The sequence below is a fragment of the Jaculus jaculus genome, chromosome 8, assembly GCF_020740685.1.
Source record: "Jaculus jaculus isolate mJacJac1 chromosome 8, mJacJac1.mat.Y.cur, whole genome shotgun sequence".
Taxonomy (NCBI): domain Eukaryota; kingdom Metazoa; phylum Chordata; class Mammalia; order Rodentia; family Dipodidae; genus Jaculus; species Jaculus jaculus.
The window spans coordinates 118,955,281-118,975,400 of NC_059109.1; the positions used below are offsets into that span (position 1 = coordinate 118,955,281).

Below are 20,120 nucleotides of genomic sequence, written 5' to 3' on the forward strand. Positions count from 1 at the left end.
CTTATTTATATCCTCTTAGGTTTTGATTAGCCCTCCCTCCACCTTTACTCAATCTCTTCCCCTGACCTCAGGCCTTTTCACCTCCATTACTCTGATCTCCTACTTACATATATGCAATACCATCCTATTAAGTCCCTGTCCCTCCCTTTATTTTAGTGAGAAAGAGAGAGACACAGAGAGAATTGGCATGCCAGGGTCTCAGCCACTGCAATTGAACTCCAGATGCTTGCGCCACCTAGTGGGCAACCTTGCTCTTGCCTTACCTTTGTGTGTCTGGCTTACATGGGATCTGGAGAGTCAAACATGGGTCCTTAGGCTTCACAGGCAAACACCTTAACCACTAAGCCATCTCTCCAGCCCAATGTTTATTTTCTTTTTTAAAAAATATATTTTATTTATTTATTTGAGAGAAAGGGGGGAGGGAGAGAATGGGCACACCAGGGCCTCCAGCCAGTGCAAACAAACTCCAGATGCATGCACCCCCTTGTGCATCTGGCTTATGTGGGTCCTGGAGAATCAAACCAGGATCCTTTGGCTTTGCAGGCAAACTCCTTAACCACTAAGCTATCTCTCCAGCCCCTTTATTTTCTTAATAAATGATAAGCTATCTCTTGGATATTGTCTTATTCAGTCCTCACAGCACCCCTAGAAGGCACTGGTGTGATCCCCATTTTATAGTTGAAGACCTGAAGGCCCAAGGCCACAGGTTAATGCTTGCCTGAGGAGACATGTGGGCCACCTTAGTAAACTATTGGTCCCATCTGGGCCTTGCACAGCAACCAGGAGAGTGAGGGGTACTCCTAGCTGGAGGGAAGAGTGTGCCTCTTATCTTTGTACTCCTCAAAACCCCACCACCCCATAGAACCCAAGCTGTCTTCCTCCATTGTTCAGGCTGTTCACAGATGAGCCCATAGAGGAAAGGAGAAAAACAAAACAAAACCCAAAAACCAAACAAACCTTGGTACGTGGAAAAGGCTGCACGCTGCACAGTTGCAGAACATTCCATTCATGTAGACTTGTGATGAAAATAATCTGACCCCTGATTTGTTCAGATGGTGTCCTTGTAGGCAGGACCACACTGTGTAGGGCCTGGAAGACCAAGTGTCTGTAGACCTCTCTGTCAAGGTCCATGCAGTGTCTGTAAATGCAGGTAGTAGGTGCCACATAGTCCTTGTTGGAACACTTGGCTCTGCTGCTACAGGGTGAAAGCAGTGTGGTCATATGTTAATGAACGAGTGTGGCTGGGTTCCAATAAAGCTTCATTCACAGAAATGGGCTGCCTGACTGACTGGTCCGTGGGCCTGTTTGCCAGTCCCCACAAAGGCCATGGCAGGAGTTTGACCTTCATCCTAAGAGCAGTATGGACCAAGAGGGTTGTATGCGGGTTGAAGAGAGGCTGAGGCAAATGGCCCTGTCACATGTGACTCTTGTCCTTTGGCATGTCTTCTGTCCTGCTTGTGGGTCGTGGTGCCCTTCTGTCTGTAAGAGAAGCTCCACGTAGGCTGTGAAGGCCTCTGATGCTCATTCGGTCTTGGGAGCAAAGGCCATTCTCGTGCACCTCCCTTCCCCCCCACACTAAGCCTGAGCTTGAGTTTGAACCCCCCAGTGTGGCTGCAGGAATGCTCGTCCCCTCTCCCCATCCTAGTAGCAGAACAGAGGCCTCCCTTTGGTTTGGAGGTCGGCCAGCGAGCCTACCTCCATGACCTTCCGCCTCCTGTTCTGCGTGAGGAGATAATGACAGGTGTCAAACCAGGAAGGAAAGCGGTTCCGTGCTGATCCCAGGTGTGCGGCAGAGGTTCAGCCGAGAGGCTGTTGACAGGCGTGTCCTTTTGGGGACTGAGGATGTAGCTCAGTAGTAGATCCCCTTGCCTGGCGTATGCAAGTTTCCATCATTGGCACTTCAACACCAAACAAAGGCGCCTACATAAAAGCTGAGTGTGGTGGCGCTTTTTCGTAATCTCAGTGCAGGGAAGGCAGAGGCAGAAGCCTTGGGGCTTGCTGGCTGGCTAGTCTAGCTGAGTCCGTGAGCTCTAGGATCAGCAAGAGACCCCGTCTCAGATAAGGTGGAAAGCAGTTGAGGAGAATGTATAGATGTCAACCTTTGGCACACATGCACCCATATACATACCAACATGCATACATACATACCTTTATAGCTCACACACACTCTTTCTCCTTGCAGAGCCTAGAGGTGGAGAATGGGACTTTGCTCCAGTGAGCTGTCCCATTTCTTGGGCTGAAAATAACTGCCTGACTTGAGGGTAATTACATGGCTTGAGCTCTCTCACAGCACGGAGAGCACCCCAATAATTACTGTGCACAGACGTGGCTTTTGGCAGCCGCCACTTTCTGCCTCCAAGAGTCTCCCAGACAGGAAGTTGGTCCCGACGTGCATCCCAGTCAGCCTGAATCTGCCTCATGTGAGCAGAACCTTCCAGGGTCATAATGACTACTTTACTCTCCCCAGAGCCTTCGGTCAGGCTCAGGGCGCTTTGTGGGCCTGGGTGACTGGTAGCTGTATGACTTTTCTCATTGTTAGGTGGGGAGAGGGTCCCCAAAATGGAGTCACTGAGGACAGCAGGATGGAGACAGTGACTTATCCATGTTCCTCGAGAAACTGCCCAGCTATTATCCCTTCCTTGCCTAGCAATGTCCCCCCGCCCCAGTCATGATTTCCTGCCCCTTTATCTTGTAAGTCACCTGGTCACTATGCTGGTGTCACCGTGGCTATCTCAGATCTCCTCTAAAGAAACCTTATTTTTTTTTTTAATTCAACTTTTCCCTTCCTCATCTTCCCCTAGCTGAAGAGCCCTATAAAGGCCACTATCTGGACTCTCAGGTTGGCTGTGCTCCACTCTGGAGAGACAGTCCTGGCAACTCGTGTTTTTCCCGAATAAAAGCTTTCATCTTTGCCTCAGAGTGGTCACCATGGTCTTGGTCACTCCCGAACCTTACAGTCATCACTGTGAGAAAATACCCAAAGGAGCCACTCAAAGGAAGGGTTCGTTCTGGGCGGGGGGTTGAGAAAGGAGACGGGGCCGTCATGGTGGGGAAGGCGTGGCAGCAAGGGCCCGAGGCGCCTGGTGCTCAGCTGACTTTCTTGTGTTTTCTTCTTTGTTCAGTCTGGGAGCCCTGCCTGTGGGGTGGTGCATTCCGGGCGGCTCATCCCGCTCTGTTAAACCTCCCTGGCAATACTGTCATGTACGTGCCTAGAGATGTGTTTCCTAGGTGATTTCAAATCCAGCAGGTGGAGAAGATCATCTGAGCGGCCATCACAGTGGGTTTGCCCTCATCATCTCCTCACACAGCCATGGGCGGGGCTAGAACCAGTTACCACATCACCATGCCCTGGTAGAGGGACTTGTGGGTAGGGGGCGCCTGTGACAGAAGGTGTCTCCTGGGGTCCAGGGCAGAGAGTGTCTTGAGTCTCAGAGATGGAGAGCCTGTGTCATGGGGCTGAACTAGAGGGCTGCCAAGGAGGCCAAGGTCCCCAGAACCCACTGCATGCTGGCCCTTAGGGATGAAGCCATAAGTACCAGGTCCCATTTCTGCTTTCTTGGCCTTACAGTCTAGAAGGCATATAGGACCCAAAGACTGATAGCAGCCAAGCAGTTGTGCAAGGGTGGTTATGTTATAGCTATGAATGAGGTGATAGGAGCTCTACGTGTGTATAATGTGGGAGATATAGAATGTTAGCTGAAATTTAAGGAGGAAGAAGTGAGGCAGGCATATGTGTGAGCGTGTGTTTGCTCACATGTTCAAATGCATATTAGAGATAGGTATCGGCCTATGTGGTGTTGGGTGGGTAGATGGTGTGGTGGTTTGATTCAGGTGTCCCCCATAAACTTAGGTGTTCGGAATGCTAGGTTCCCAGCTGATGGAGATTTGGGAATTAACGCCTCCTTGGGGGTGGGCTTAAGGGCTATATAGCCAGTTTCCCTGTGCCAGTGTTTGGCACCCCTCCTGTTGCTGTGGTCCATCTTATGTTGGCCAGGGGTGATGTCCACCTTCTGCTCATGCCATCGTTTTCCCCTGCCATCGTGGAGCTTCCCCTCAAGCCTGTAAGCCAAAATAAAACTCTTTTTCCCAGAAGCTGCTCTTGGTTAGGTGAGTTCTACCAGCAATGCGAACCAGACTGCAACAGATGGGTAGATGGGCAGGTGCCTGGTTTGATGGACACATAGATGGAGGATTGAGTGTTCCAGGCAATGGGAACAGCCTATGCACAAGTTCAGAGGCCAGAGGAAGTGTGATAGCTGTAGCTGACAAAAAAAAAAACAAAAACAAAAAACCAATAGTATCACAGAAAGTGTTTTGAGTTTATGAACTGACTCTGGAGAGGTGGGCAGATGGGGTCACTGTGTACATTTGATCAAACTGTACACAGCTCCAGAAGGTGCCGGTCTCATATCACAGCTGCATTGGGAATGATGTCCCTTGGAGTTGTGTGAGATGGAGGCCCGCAGGCAGGAACCATGTCAGGAAGGATGGCGGCGTTTGGCACAGGGCCAGTTGTGCGCATTCTTCCTAGAGCAGCGGGGAGCCAGGGCGGGTCCTGGCAGCCTGCGCTGTGTCTAATTTCCATTCACACTGTCCAATACAACTTCCTATGAAGAAAGAAGTGCTTTATTTCCACACTTTCCTATTGGTACCACATGTGGTTCGTTGAACGCAGAGTGGCAGACACTGAATTTTGCATATTTATTAATTTTTAAATATATTTTACTTATTCATTTGCAAGGAGAGAGCAAGAGAGAAAAAAAAGAGAGAGAATGGGCATGCCAGGCCCTCCGATTGCTGCAGATGAACTCTAGATACATGTGCCACTTTGTACATCTGGCTTTACATGGGTACTGGGGAATCGAACCCTTGTCATTAGGCTTTGCAGACAAGTGCTTCACCTGCTGAGCCATTTCTTAGTTTTTTTATTTAGATAGCCACAACAGCCAGATGTACAGCCTTTTACTGGGCCAAGTCCCGTCGCACCTGACCCCCCCCAGCAGCAATGCATCTTGGGCATGTCTGCTCATGGAGATGTCATCTCGCTGGGTGGTGCCTTGTCCTCCCCTTCACATGGGGTCTCTGTTCTTGCTGAGGCCTGAATGTGGTCTGGAAATGGGGCTGCCTCCATCCGCCTACTCCTGAGACGCATACGCTGCCCCACCCTGCCCTGTTAGCATCAGCCTTGGGGCCTGCTAAGAGACTATTGTGCAATCCCCCCGCCCCCCCCACACACGCACACCTTCACAGCTGTCACCTCACCTGTCCCTTACAGCAGGGGCACACTGTTAAGGAGGCTTCGTCAGCCTTAAAGGGTTCCACACGTCACTGCAGGGAGACAGCGGCCACAGCAGGCGTTTGGAACGTGGCCTTTGCACGTGGTGAAGAGGGGGTGGGAGGAAGCTCAGCAGCGCCCCCCACCTTTGTCCTCCCACTTGCTTCCTCGGCACCGTGACACGTGGCCTCACATCCAAGCCTGTGCGCTTGCCCCAGGCAGCTGCCCCTCGACCACCCCTCTGCCCTATACCCTGCCCGCTCGCTCACTTCCCGCCCCAGCGAGGCCGGGTCTACAGAAGAGCTTCCGGCTAGGCGCACTTGCACAGTTTTGTAGCTAGGGAGCCCAGAAAGGGGACTCTGGGCTCCAGTGGACTTTCCTTTCAGTCCCAAGGACACCTTCCTTCATGGAGAGAGGCATATCTGAGGCTGGCCAGAGTTGGTGGGGGAGGTCCTTCTAAAACTCAGGGCCAAAGCAAGGTGGGACCCTAGCTGGTGAACCTGGGAAGCAGCCAGCCTGCTGGCGGACAGACCAGTTGCCCCCTTCTTTCCTTTTTATTTTTTTTTAATTTAATTAATTTATTTACTTGCAAGCACAGAGATAGAGGAGATAGAGGGTGCGCCAGGGCCTCCAGTCACTGCAAACAAACTCTAGATGCATGTGCCCCTTGTACATCTGGCTTATGTGGGTAATGGAGAATCGAACCTGAGTTCTCTGGCCTTGCAGGCAAGCACCCTAACCTCTAAGCCATCCCTCCAGCCCTCCCTTCTTTCCTTTTGCATGCAGGTTCCAGCTGAGAGTGAGGGCATGGGTGGGGCAAGGGAGAACACAGTAGAGAGGCGACAGGGGCGGTCCTATGTCATTGGTACACCTGGCCTCCCTCCTCTGTCCTTTCCCAGGTCCTTGCCTGTCTACTCATTATTCCTGAACACACACACACACACAAGAAAGGTAATAATTAAAGCCTTCACTCTCTCCCTTTCCAAGTCTCAGTAGAGCCAAGGAAGGGGCATTTGACACCCTTAGGTGAACCATCATTAACGCAGGGTCCTGCCACATTAATAAAACAAGCTTCTGAGCTGGAGAGAAGGCTGAGTGGTTAAAGTGCTTGCCTGTGAAGCTAAGGACCCAGGTTCGATTCCCTAGTACCCACATAAGCCAGATGCACAAGGTGGCACATGGGTTTGGAATTTGTTTACAGTGGCTAGAAGCCCTGGTGTGCCCATTCTCTCCCTCTCCCTCCCTCCCTCTCCTCCTCTCTCGCTCAAATAAGTAAATAAAACACCAACACAAAACAAACAACAAAAATTAAACAAGTTTCAGCAGCCACAAATTCATGCCACCTCCACGGGCCACTGTGCTAAGCGTGACATGGCTCATCAGTGATGCCGTCAGCCCCATGTGAGGTAGATCAACATCATCTCCATTTTACAGATGAGAAAACTGAGGCACAGAGAGGCAAGTATTGTTCAACCAATAAGAATGATGCCCAAATTTGAACTCGGGTGTAGCTTTCAAGGACCAGAAGGTGCTCTAGATGGACACACTGTGTTCAAGGCTCAGACCTTGAGCCTGGACCTTGGCACCTTCCTGTGATCCCAGCAATTCTGGAGGCTGAGGCTAGAGAGTTGATTGCAAGTTCAAGGCCTACTTGGGCTACATAGCAAGTTCTCTGTCCATCCTGGACAACTTAGAAAGACTCTGTCTCAAAACAAATACTGGGGGAGGGCTGGAGAGATGGCTCAATGTTTAAGACACTTGCCTGCAAAGCTTAATGACCCCAGTTTGCCTTCCCAGTACCCACCTAAAGCCAGATGCACAAAGTGGCCAGTGCATCTAGAGTCCGTTTGCAGTGGCTAGAGGCTCCGGTGCATCCATTCTCTACCAGGAGTGGTGGCACACGCCTTTAATCCCAGTACTCTGGAGGCAGAGGTAGGAGGATTTCTGTGAGTTGGAAGCCATTCTGAGACTAGGTAGTGAATTCCAGGTCAGCTTGGGCTAGAGTGAGACCCTACCTTGTAAAAAAACAAACCAACAATCAAACCAACAAACCAGGGGATACTGGAGATTCAACTCAGTGCTTTTGTGCTTGTCTAGCATGTACAAGGCCCTGGATTTAATTCCCAATAAAGCCAAAAAATAAACCCCAGAATTCCTCAGATCAGTTCCTGGCCCAGAGGAAGCTGACAACCACCAGCTCCTGTTAGTATGCCCTACTGTGACACAGGAAGTCCCATTGGTTCCTTGGAGATCCTGGGCCAGAGACCCAAGTTCTGTGCTTCCCTGTCCCCATCTGCAAAATGGGAAGGGGTGACTAACCACGCCACGCTGTTGTCAGGAGTAAGCAAGATCATCTGTGCCAGGGCCTGAGGGCTTGCGGGGGTTGTTTGGGGCCTGTGTGCGGAGACCCTCACTGCTGTCCCCTCCTCTTGCAGTACGCTACTTCCTCAGGAACAAGGTCAGTCCCGATTTGTGCAATGAAGATGGACTCACAGCCCTGCACCAGGTAAGCTGGGCACACTGGGGTTCCCCTGGCTCCCTACCTCCTGCCTGCACACGTGCCCAGAGTCCTGCCCCAAATCCTCAGGGAAGGGGAGACGGCATGAGTGGCCCAGCTAGCTCAAAGGCTCTTGTCCTCCGGAGATGCATGTGTCTGTCACAGACAGGCTCAGAGAGCCCCAGGGTGCGTACACACCCAGGCACGTGCGCCTCTGCAGGGAAAGGCTGAGCACAGGGGACCTTTTGTGCCTTGCGTCCCTGTGGCCAGCAGTTGCACATTTGTTTGGAACTTGAGAGTTGACAAAGCGCATTCACAGCCACAAGGACATCCCACCCACCCTGAGGACAAAGCTGACTGACTGGCACTGTGCTGTCTAAGGTCACGGAGCCAACAACTACAGCCACAAAGCACGTGCTATCACAACACATATCTTTTCCAAGCCCTCCCTGCCTGCAGGCAATCTGCACTGGCTGTCACCTTTTTGTTCTCCTCTGTGGCCTCCTTATTGGCTCCCAGCATCCAGTTGGGTCCCGCCATAATTCTTTCTTTTTTTTTTTTTATATTTCATTTGTATTTATTTATTTGAGCAAGATACAGAAATAGGCAGGTAGAGGGAGAAAGAGTACAGGAGACCTGTTAGCAATGACTCAAAGTTGTCATGTGACCGCTTCCCTGAGAAGCCCTTGCTTCTGTATTGCATTCTCATCCTCACCAATGAAGACCCTCTGAAATATTGTTATCCCCATTTTATGGCTCTGGAGACTGAGGATCGGGGTCAGCCTTGCTCTGTAGAACGTTCCACAGTGGCGGGAATGGAGGCTGCATGTGTCTGTGTGGACCAGTACAGTAGCCTCCAGTTGCATGGGGCTGCAGAGCTCTCACAGTGTGGCTTATGTGGCAGGAACTGGGTCCCGACTCTCATTTAATTTTAATGGATTTATGGACAGAGTGGCTGCCACGTCAGAAAGCGTAGCTCCGGGACATGAACTCTCTGAATTCAAGGTCAAATTTCAAATCACCGCCGAGCCACATTGAAGTCTGTGGTCTTGGGCACCGTAGCTAGCAGAGCCCGTGGCCCTCGAGGTGATGTTCTTTCCTCTATCAACCCCTGGGGTTGGGGTCCCTGCCTCTACTTCCTTCTTGTTGGTTACATGGCTTTCCCAGGTCCAATTCCCTTTAGGGGCCTCTGAGAACACACTGTTAGGGAGGAGAGAACTCAGCAGGCTCTGAGATTAGCTGCAGAGAACGTGCCCCGATCCCACCTCCACCATGACTCACACCTTGGGTCCCTCAGGAGGCCTCCATTCCCACCATCCTACATGCTCCCATTCATTTGTTCAACAAACCCTTAGTGTGCACCCGCTCAGTGCCAGATGCCTGCTGGGGACAGGGCCATAGAAAGGGATCACACAACTTCCCTGCTTGCAGAGTGCGTGGTGTGATGTGACCACAGGCTTTACATAGAGAAAGCAGAGAGCTCCATGCAGCTCAAAGAGGGGTGCTAGTGGCCTGCATCAAAGGGGAACAGAGGGCTGGAGAGATGGCTTAGCGGTTAAGGCACTTGCCTGCAGAGCTTAAGGACCCAGGGTCAACTTCCCAGAAACTACATAAGCCAGGCGCACGAGGTCACACATGCACCCAAGGTGGCATACACATCTGGAGTTCGACTGTAGTGGCTAAGGCCCTGGTGCACAAATTCTCTCTGTCTCTCATAAAATAAAATAAATATTTTAAAAGTGGGGGGTAACTGAGATGGGCTTCTAAGAGGAAGGACAACTGAGCTGGGTCCTAAAAGATAAATAAAGAGTTTGCCAGATAGGGAAGGAAGAACATTCGCAGCAGAAGAAATAGCGAACGCAGAAATAGGAAAAAGGGACTTGGCCTCTCGAGTTTGAGTCCAAGGGGATCGTTGGGATGCCAGGAAGCTCAGGGAGATGGTGGTTGGCAAGAATGTGAGGGCTGGGGGGGGGGGGAGGGAGGGAGGGAGAGCGCGCCCTTCCAGTCAGTCGGCCTGGATCTTTAATGTAGCTCTGGAGATGGGTTTTGTTGTGTGGGCGTCTTGTTTTGTTTTGTTTTGAGACAGCATCTCACTGTGTAACCCAGGCTGGCCTCAAACTCTCTCTCTTCCTCCCTCTGCCTCCCAAGTGCCGGGTCTGCAGGAGGCTGTAGATGGTTGTAATCTTAAATTGATGAGGTTTTTGCTATGTGACCTTATGCACCTGGGCCTCTTTGGACCAGCGGGAATGAGAGGACACTCACGGGCCTGTCTTAAGAGTAAAATGTGGCAGAGGTAGGAGGATCACAAGGAGTTCGAGGTCACCCTGAGACTACATAGTGAAATCCAGCTCAGCCTGAGCTAGAGTAAGATCTTATCTCAAAAAACAAACAAACAAAAGAGTAACACGTAACAACAAATAGCCAAAGCTTAGCCAGTAAGTCCTCCAAAGGCACTGGCTTTTTTTATGGCTGCGATGGGACATGACATGTTGTTAGCTGTTCTTGTCGTTAGTGTCACTACTGCCTGCTGGGGAGCAAAAGAGGAAGCCGGGGCATACACAGAGCCTCCCTAGGCCTGGCCAAGAAGTGCAGGTTTGCTGTTTTTGGCAGTGGGGAGCCTCCCGAGGTTTGCAGATGGAGAGAGGCGCGACTGGATGAGAAGAAGCAAGGGAAGAGAGGGAGGAGGGAGAGGGTGTCGCCTCGCCCGGGACAGCAAGGTTGGGACATCGATTTAGGAGACAGAGTGTGCAGCTGGTCATAGATGAGATGTGGGAGGCGAGGAGGCGGGAAGAGCCAGCCCGCCGCTGGGTGCCATTCCCCACGTGATGACTGCAGGGCCTGCCCACCCTCTGTGCGCCAGGCCCACGCGCGCACCCCACTCACCACCCATGCAGACTTGGCCAGCCCCAGGATCCCGCTCAGGAGGCTCAGCTGTTCTGGGCGTGTGCTCCTCTCCCATTTCAACCTGTTACTTTGAACCCTCATCCCTTCCCCCCCAACCCCCCCAATTCCCCCAACCCCCGCTTTTATTTCCACGGTCTCTGAGGTCGGGGACCTCTAGTCGCCCTGTCTCATGGCCCCCTGGGCTTAGCTTCCAGGGAGCCCCAGAATCCTCCCTTCCACCTATGCCTGTCTCCAGTGCGTTTAGTGCCCTCTGTAGGCCATGTTATGTTACTGCATGGTTCTCCTGATCACCTCACACAGTACCTGTCTCACGGGGGTGGGGGGGGGGCATATCTTTCCCGGCCTGTCTAGAGAGGTGCCCTGAGATCCAGCTACTTCAGACCGGCTGGTTCCGAGAGAACTGGGTCTCTGGCACCATCTGCTGGCTCTGAGTTCTGGTTGGGGTGGGGGCTGTGGTGCCACCCAGCTTCACACCCATCTGGAGCCATAACACCCCCTGTTCCTTCAGCTGGGCTCCAGGCTCTTTTTTCCATTTCTCTAGTTGCTTCTCTAGGCTAGGGCCACCATCATCCTTTAACTGGGTGATTTTAACATAGCTTTTCACTGTCCCTTCCCAATGTGGGCAAAAAACGCTCACGCACGTGCACACATACTGTTCTCCACATAGAATCCACAGGGTGATTTTTTTTTTTTTTTTAAGTCTGATTGCTGTACTTTTGTGGGTATAGCAAACCCATGTCTCCTGACCCACAGAGGACCAAATCTGTTCCTGGATGGTGAGGCTGAGCGGGGATTCCCTTGCTACGCCCCCTGCTGGCTTCTCCAGAAATCACATCTAGACAAGCCTGCACTCTTCAAAGTGGCCAAGTGGCCACTGACATTCTATTGTCCTCCCTGGCTGGGGCCTCTCTGTTCCTTAAGGAGTCTTTCACCTATTGTCCCTGGTGTTTGGGTGACTTGTTGAGTCTGTGTTCTCTCAGGTGAGCTGTATCCTGAGTCCTCCCCCTTCTCCGGGGCTCACGCTCATAATGGCATAATGCTGCATCCTCCAGGTAGGAGTGCAAACACCCCCCCCCCCCATCAGTATCAGGGCCTCTTACAAGCCGCACATGGGGCTGGATTCTTGGGAGGAGTCTTGGTTGTTTGGGAGCTTCTCCGAGGTCTGTACTTCTGGTTCTGCAGTCCTTTCTAAAACAGTTTTGGAGGGCTGGAGAAGATGGCTTAGCGGTTAATAAGGCTTTTGCCTGCAAAGCCAAAAGGACCCCAGTTCGATTCCCCAGGACCCACGTTAGCCAGATGCACAAGGAGGCGCATGCATCTGGAGTTCATTTGCAGTGGCTGGAGACCCTGGCGCGCCCATTCTGTCTCACTCACTCCTCTCTGTACTTTTCTCTCTCTCTCAAATGAAATATATTTTAAAAACAATTTTTTAATTTTTATGTTTGGTTGTGTACGTGCAGTATGTATGTATTGTACACATGTGTGTGCAAACATAGGTGCCCTGTGCACACTAGACAGAGACCATAGGAAGGAGATAGAAGATGTCCTCCCCATCACTGTTCCATCTTTTTCCTAGAGACAGTCTTACACTGAACCTAGAATGTCCTGTTTTTCACTTATACTGGCTGTCCAGAGAGCCCCAGTGATCCCCCTGTGTCTGCCCTACTCAGTACAGGGATTACAAGCATGTGTGGGCGTGTCTGGCTTTTCACATGGGTGGTGGGGATTGAACTCAGGTCCTTGTGTTTGCACCACGGATGCTCTTACCTACTGAGCTGTCTCCCCCAACCCCAGAAGTTCTTAGGTCCGAAGTTTCAAGAGCTACTGCTCTAAGAGAAGATAGAAGGGGGACCCTCCCCCAACACACAGCCATGTTTCCCCCTGAACAGTCTTGCTTGAATTTAATCACTTTCTAGTAGTTCCCCTACACAGTGGTGTTCGGAGAAAGCCTTCCGGGATTTTAAAATCGGATGCCATTCTGCTAGCACTTACAAAAACACTTTATAGCTGACGGAGGTTGTTTACTGAGGTTATTTTTATCTTACACATTATTAACTTCATCTTTACTCACAAGGGGACAGGCTCGAAGCAGTAAAGTGCTCGGCTCAAGGTCATTGGCAATATGTACTGCCTGGAGGTATCAGGACTGAAGTCAAGCGCAGGCAGTCAGCTTGCAGGGAAGGTGGCATGTGTCCCCCCCCACACACACCCCCAGGTGCTCACTCTGCCTCTGTGTCCCTTCCAGTGCTGCATCGACAATTTTGAGGAAATAGTCAAGCTTCTCCTGTCCCACGGTGCCAATGTGAACGCCAAGGACAATGAGCTGTGGACACCCCTGCATGCTGCGGCCACCTGTGGTCACATCAACCTGGTGAAAATCCTCGTTCAGTAGTACGTGCCTTCCGCCTCCCGCTGTCCCTCCTCCTCCTCTTCTCTTCCTTCTCTTTTTCATTGTTCTTTCTCCTCCCAACTGTCTCTATGTGTCTCACCTTTTTTCTCTCAGTCTCTTTCTCTGCTTATTTTTAATTGCTTGCTCTCTTTCACTCTTTGTTTCTTTTCATTCGTTTTCCTCCCTTTTTGTGTGTGTGTGTGTGTGTGGGAAAACACCAGTAGTATAACATTTTGCCACCTTAACTTTTGAAGTGTACAGTTCAGTGCCGGAAGTGTGTCTGCATTGCCGGGCACCCGGCCCCACCACCCATCCCCAGAACTCGTCCTCACCTTGCAGAACTGACCCTCTGCACCCGCTGGACAAGCACCCTTCCCGTTCCTCATCTGCCTCCCAAGCCCTGAGCCCAGCATTCTGCTTTCTGCCAGTACGGATGCACTCTCAGCCCCTCCTTTAAGTGGAGTCGCATGTGATTTGGGTTTTTGCGATTTTCTTATTGCATTTGCATACAGTCCTCAAACTTCTTTCACGTTCCTTTTTTAAGGATGAGGGTACTCCTCTGTCTGTTATAGTTGGTTTATAGAGCTGCCCACTGATATGTTGCTTCCACCTTTTGGCTGTTGTGGATAACGCTGCTGAACATGGGTGTCCAACTATCACTGCAAATCTCTTCTTGACATTCTTTTGGGGAATATGCCCGGAAGTGGAATTGTTGGGTCATATGGCCTCGAACTCACAATGATCCTCCTATACCTCTGCCTCCAAAGGGCTGGGATTTAAGGCGTGTGCCACCATGCCTGACCCTATTATTTATTTATTTTTAATTTATTTATTTTGGTTTTCTGAGGTAGGGTCTCACTCTGGCACAGGCTGACCTGGAATTCACTATGTCGTCTCAGGGTGGCCTCGAACTTATAGCAATCGTCCTACCTCTGCCTCCCGAGTGTTGGGATTAAAGGCGTGTGCCACCACGCCCAGCTAAATATTTTATTCATTTATTTATGTACTAAAGAGAGAGAGAGAGAATGGGTGTGCCACGGCCTTTAGCCACTGCAAATAAACTCTAGATGCATGTGCCACCTTGTGCATCTGGTTTACTTAGTTCTTGGGGAATCAAACCTGGGTTCTTTGGCTTTGTAGTCAAGCACCTTAAGTGCTAGGCCATCTCTCCAGCCCCTGTTTTAATTTTATTATTATTAATATTATTATTATTATTATTTTTTGTGGTTTTTCAAGGTAGGGTCTCACTCTGGCCCAGGCTGACCTAGAATTCACTATGTAGTCTCAGGGTGGCCTCGAACTCACGGTGATCCTCCTACCTCTGCCTCCCAAGTGCTGGGACTAAAGGCATGAGCCACCATACTCGGGGCTCCCTGTTTTAAATTTTGGTTGTCTATTTTTCTGATGAGTAGCAATATTGAGCTTTTTATTTTGCTGTGTGGCGGGGTGGGATATGGACATGTGCATGTGATCTCTGGTGCCCATGCACTCACCTGTGGTGTCCAGAGTGGCATGTCAGCCAGCTCTGCTGCTCTTCTGCCTGGTCTTGTTTGAGCCAGAAGAACCTCTTATTAACCCAGAAGATTGTCTTTTTAAAACTTTCTTCCTTCTTTTTTTGTGAGCTCTGGTGATTTTTGGGTCTCTGCTCCCCTGTGGGCCTGGAGTTATAGACATGCACAGCCACACCCAGCTGTTTCTGTATGTGGCTCTGAAGAGGTGAACTTGGCCACTTACAGGCCCTCATGCATGCGTAGGAAGCGCACTGAACTACTGAGCCGTCTCCCATCCCGTCTTGAGCATTTTTTCACGTGTATTTCCTTTCTTAAACATTTTAAAATATTTTATTTTTATTTATTCATTTGCGACAGAGAAATAGGGAGGCAGAGAGAGAGAGAATGGGCACGCCAGGGCCTCCAGCCACCGCAAACAAACTCCAGATGCATGTGCCACCATGTGCACCTGGCTTACAGGGGTCCTGGGGAATCAAACCTAGGTCCGTAGGCTTCACAGGCAAGTGCCTTAACTCCTAAGCCATCTCTTCAGCCCCATTTTGTCTATTTCTATAAAATCCTTGACAAAATGCATACTTTGCTCCTTTTTTAATCAGTTTTTTTTTGGGGGGGTAGAGGGGAGTTGCTATTGTGTTTCAGGAGTTTTATTTCTATATTCTAGATATTAAGTCCCTAGGTAGGTATTTACAGATCAGATTTGCAAAAATTCTCACTCATTCTGTGGGCTATATTTGGATAATGTCCCTTGATGCATAAAATCTAAAAATTTTTCAAAAAGTCCAACTTGTGGGCTGGAGAGATGGTTTAGCAGTTAAGGTGCTTGCTGTGAAGCCTACGGACCCCAGCTCAATTCCCCAAGATCCATATAAGCCAGATGCTCATGGTGGCACATGTGTCCGGAGTTCATTTTCAGTGGCTGGAGGCCCTGGCACACCTATTTTTTTCTCTCTCTCTCCCCTTTCTCATAAATAAATCAATGAAAATTTAGAAGAGAAATATTTTTTTTTCAAAGTCCAATTTGTGATCGTTTCCCCCTTTTCTTGGGTGTCCTCTGCTGTCGTACCCAAGAAGCCATTGCCAGATGCAGCATCCTGAAGGTTCTATTCTGTTTCCGTGCAAGAGTTGTGGGCCTAACAGTTGGGTCATACGTCTATTAGGAGTTAAATCTTGCCTGTTGCCAGATAAAGGTCTGATGCCCTTTCTTTCCCATGGGGATATCCAGTTTCTTTGGGACTTTCGTTGTGAAGGTTATCCTTTCTCCAGTGACTGGTCTGAGCGCCCATCGAACATCATTTAAGAGATCTGGGCGTGGTAGTACGCATCTGTAGTTCTGCCTCTCAAGAGGCTAAGACAGGAGGGTTGCCAAGCAAGGCTAAGAAGAGTCTGCTTATTTTCTGGATTATATTCTATCCCATTGATGTATATGACTGTCTTCATGCCAGTATCATGCTAGTTTCTGTTTGTTTGTTTGTTTGCTTGCTTGCTTGCTTGCTTTGTTTTTAAGGTAGGGTCTCACTGTGTAGCCCAGGATGGCCTCAAACTTGTAATCTTCCTATCTTAGTCTCCTGAATACTGGGATTGTAGGTATGAGCCTGTCTAACACATTGCTTTTTTTTTTTTTTTTTTTTTTTTTTACATACATTATAATTGTACGTTCCTCTCTCCCCAGTCTCCATTTCCCCGAGGGCCCTCCTCAGTTGAGTTATGGGTATTCACTGTGTATGTAGTAATCAGTCTCTGTCAGTCTCTGGCTGGGGGCAGGGCTGGGCCTCAGGATATCTGCACACACCCAATGGCTCTTACAAGCTTCCCACCCCCCCTCTTCCAAAATAATCCCTGAGCCTTGGTGGGTGTGTTAGCAGTTGAACACATTGTTGTTTTTTTTTTTTTTTTAAATTTTTATTTATTTATTTGAGAGCGATAGACACAGAGAGAAAGACAGATAGAGGGAGAGAGAGAGAATGGGCGCGCCAGGGCTTCCAGCCTCTGCAAACGAACTCCAGACGCGTGCGCCCCCTTGTGCATCTGGCTAACGTGGGACCTGGGAGCCGAGCCTCGAACCGGGGTCCTTAGGCTTCACAGGCAAGCGCTTAACCGCTACGCCATCTCTCCAGCCCGAACACATTGTTTTTGATCACTGTAGATTTGTAAGTTTTGAGGTGAGGAAATGTGAGTTCTCTAGCTTTGTTTTTCTTTTTCATGTGTGTATGCATGTGCACACGTGTGCGTGTTCATGTGAGGAGGTATTCATGCATGTGTGTGCCTGTAGAAGCCAGAGGACAACCTTGCATGTTATCCTCAGGAGTAGCATCGACCTTTTTTTTAAGAGCGATTTTCTTCATATTTAATTTTTAAAATGTTTTATTTTTATTTATTTATTTGAGAAAGATATTTGAGAGACAGAGAAAGAGGCAGAGGGAGAAATAGAATGGGCACGCCAGGGCCTCCAACCACTGCAAACAAACTCCAGATGCATGTGCCACCTTGTACATCTGGCTTTATATCGGTCCTGGGGAATCGAACCTAGGTCCTTTGGCTTTTCAGGTTAGCGCCTTAAATGCTAAGCCATCTCTCCTACTCTATATTTTATTTTTATTTTAGAGAGAGAAAGAGACAGAGAATGAGAGAACTGGCACACCAGGGCCTCAGCCACTGCCATCAAATGCCAGACACTTGCACCACCTAGTGGTCATGTGCAACCTTGCACTTGCCTCACCTTTGTGTGTCTGACTTGCATGGGATCTGGAGAGACAAACATGGGTCCTTAGGCCTTAGTTGCTAAGCCATTTCTCCACCCCCCCCACACACACTGTTTTAAAGACAGCATTCTCACTGGCCTGGAGCTCACCAAGTAGGCTACACTAGCTGGCCAGTAAGCTCCAGAGAGTCTCCTGTCTTTGCTGCCCCAGCTCTGAAGTTTCAGGCCCACCCATGCCTCTACTGTACCAAATGAGATGATAATGTGGAGTTTTACCCCTCCGTTTTGTTCATCCTTTCCTCCTTTGCACCTAACTTATCCTTCCTTTCTTCCTCCCTCCCCTTTCTTTCTCTCTCCCTCCGTCTTTCTTTCTTTCTGGGTCTAACTCTAGCCCAGACTGGCTTGGAACTATGTAGCCGACTGGCCTCATTAGGAATCTTGATCTTTCTTTTTAAAATTATTTATTTTATATTTTAATTTTACATGTGCACATGTGTAGTATGTATGTGTATGTGTCTGTATATGGAAGCCAGGAGTTGATATATTGAGCCATGCCTAGTTTTTTTTTTTTTTTAACATGGGTGCTGGGTATCCAAACTTAGGTTCTCATGCTTGGAAGGGAAACACTTTACCAACTGGATCATTTCCCTAGCCCTGGATCTTCCCATTTTTTTTTATGCATGTGTGCATAGATATGTTCAAGTGAACACACACGTGTGCACCTGCCAGTGGAAGCCGGAGGACAGCCTTGGATGTCATCCTCAGCAATGCCATATGCATGTATATTTTATGTGTGGTGGTGCCCATGTGCATGTATGCATATGTGCGGGTATGGGTGTATGCGGGTACTCGTGCAAACATGTGCATGTGTGTGGCTGGAGGACAACCTCAGGGATCATTTCTCACCTTGTTTGTTTTTTTTTTCCCCAAAGTAGGGTTTCACTCTAGCCCAGGCTGACCTGGAATTCACTATGTAGTCTCAGGGTGGCCTCGAATTCATGGCGATCCTCCTACCTCTGCCTCCCGAGTGCTGGGATTAAAGGCGTGCACCATCATGCTCGGCTTTCGCCTTGTTTTGAGACAGTGTCTCTCAGTGTCCCAGAACTTGCCAGTTAGACTAGAGTGGCTGGCTGGTGTGCCCCAGGGTCCTAACTGTCCCTACCTCCCCAGTGCTGGTATTACGGGCTGGCACCACCACATCCAGCTTTTTGGGGGAGCTGGGGATCCAACTCTGGTCCTCATGCTGAAAGGACTGACACTGGACCTGCTGCATGAGCCATCCTCTAGCTCTTGTTTGCATTGTTCTCATGACTGCTCTGGTGGGGAGGGGTGCCTTGTCATCTGTCCTGAAGTGTCCACATGCCGATTCAACAGGTCTTCTGGGACCTTGGTCCCTTCTGCCAGGTCCCTGGGATGCTGAAGCCTTTGTGATCCTGGGCTGTGTAAGAGGCAGGAATGAGTGTCACTCTGATGGGGCGTACCTCCGTGGGTCGTGGCTTCTAGGGTGTGTCATTAGGCAGTGGGTGAGGGGCCAGGTGGCAGAGGCAGCCGAACCAACCCTGGGCACACCCGCTTCACCCTCACCTTGACCCTTTCTCTGCAGCGGGGCTGACTTGCTTGCCGTCAACTCTGATGGGAACATGCCATATGACCTCTGTGAGGATGAGCCCACCCTGGATGTCATCGAGACCTGCATGGCGTACCAGGGTAAGGGAGGGTAGCGTGTCACCAAGCGGGGCGCAGTGTGGTGTTACACTAAGCGTGGCTTAGACGAATGTGAACGAACTCGGTGGTGAGCTGTGTGCCCGCCTGCCTCGTGCTCAGCACTCAGTAAATGAGACAGGTCCTCATTATGGCTGTCATCTGTGTGATTAACAAGATAGGGACATGAAAGGACCCTGCTAAACGAGGCTGTGCAGAAGGGAGGTATTGTTCTCATCCCTGTCGCCCACACATGCAGGCGGTCTCAGCTGGCCCTGTCTCTTCGTCAGCTGTGACAGTTCAGTTCGGTAAACATTCACCATGAAGACGTGTCCTCATTTGGGAAAATGGTAAAAAAGTCAAGAACATTTGCGGGTGCTGCTCTGTGCCAGGCCCCACGCTGACTGCCAGGGGCCCTGAAAAACACGACGTGGGCTGTCCTGTGCTCACAGTGAGGTTCAGAGGGGAGTGCATGCAGCAGTGACAGATGCCTGTCTGTCTTTGCCCATCGCATACGTGCCTGCATCGCACCTCTCCATAGGGTCGTCGAGCAGACCCGCAGCTGTGGCCGGAGGCCCTGCTTCGCACTGCCCTCACGTGCCCAGGTCACTGCTGTTTTGCTCTCCTTGTTTCTTAACACCCATGCATTTCCCACTTGCCTCTTGCAGAGGATCTTAAACGAGTCTTGTGCCATTCTAGTGAAACCATGGACCCCCTTCCCTTCTTTGTGGAGTTAGAAAATCATGGGAGTATAAAGGAAGCCAAATTATATGCAAATGTAGCTGTCAGAACATTTTAAAGTCTGTTACATAGAAAATTTGTTAGTTCATTGAACAGCAAGATGATGAGATCTTTTGGGCTGGGGAGATGGCTCCGTAGCTAAAGACACTTGCTTGCAAAGCCTGCCAGCCCTGGTTTGATTCTCTGTCACCCACGTAAAGCCAGATGCACAAAGTGGCGCATGCATCTGGAGCTTGTTTACAGGGACAAGAGACCCTGGAACACTCATTCTCTCTCTCTCTTTCCAAATAACTAAAAAATATTTTTTTTAAAGGTGATAAGATATGAAAGCAGAATTTCCCATGGTGATGCACTCACACACACTGCTGGCTGTCTTGGTTTACATTCTAATGGCAGGAAACACC

At 49.9% G+C, this 20,120-nt stretch overlaps 1 protein-coding gene across 1 annotated transcript in view; it reads left to right on the plus strand.

Moving 5' to 3' along the window:
- Ppp1r16b (protein phosphatase 1 regulatory subunit 16B) overlaps positions 1 to 20,120 on the plus strand; it is a 145,044-nt gene that overhangs the window by 103,308 nt on the left and 21,616 nt on the right. Inside the window, exons 3-5 of the mRNA XM_004666687.2 lie at positions 7,711 to 7,781; positions 12,922 to 13,067; positions 18,878 to 18,981. Of these exons, the coding sequence (XP_004666744.2) occupies positions 7,711 to 7,781; positions 12,922 to 13,067; positions 18,878 to 18,981 (321 nt within the window). The remainder of the gene's footprint in view (positions 1 to 7,710; positions 7,782 to 12,921; positions 13,068 to 18,877; positions 18,982 to 20,120) is intronic.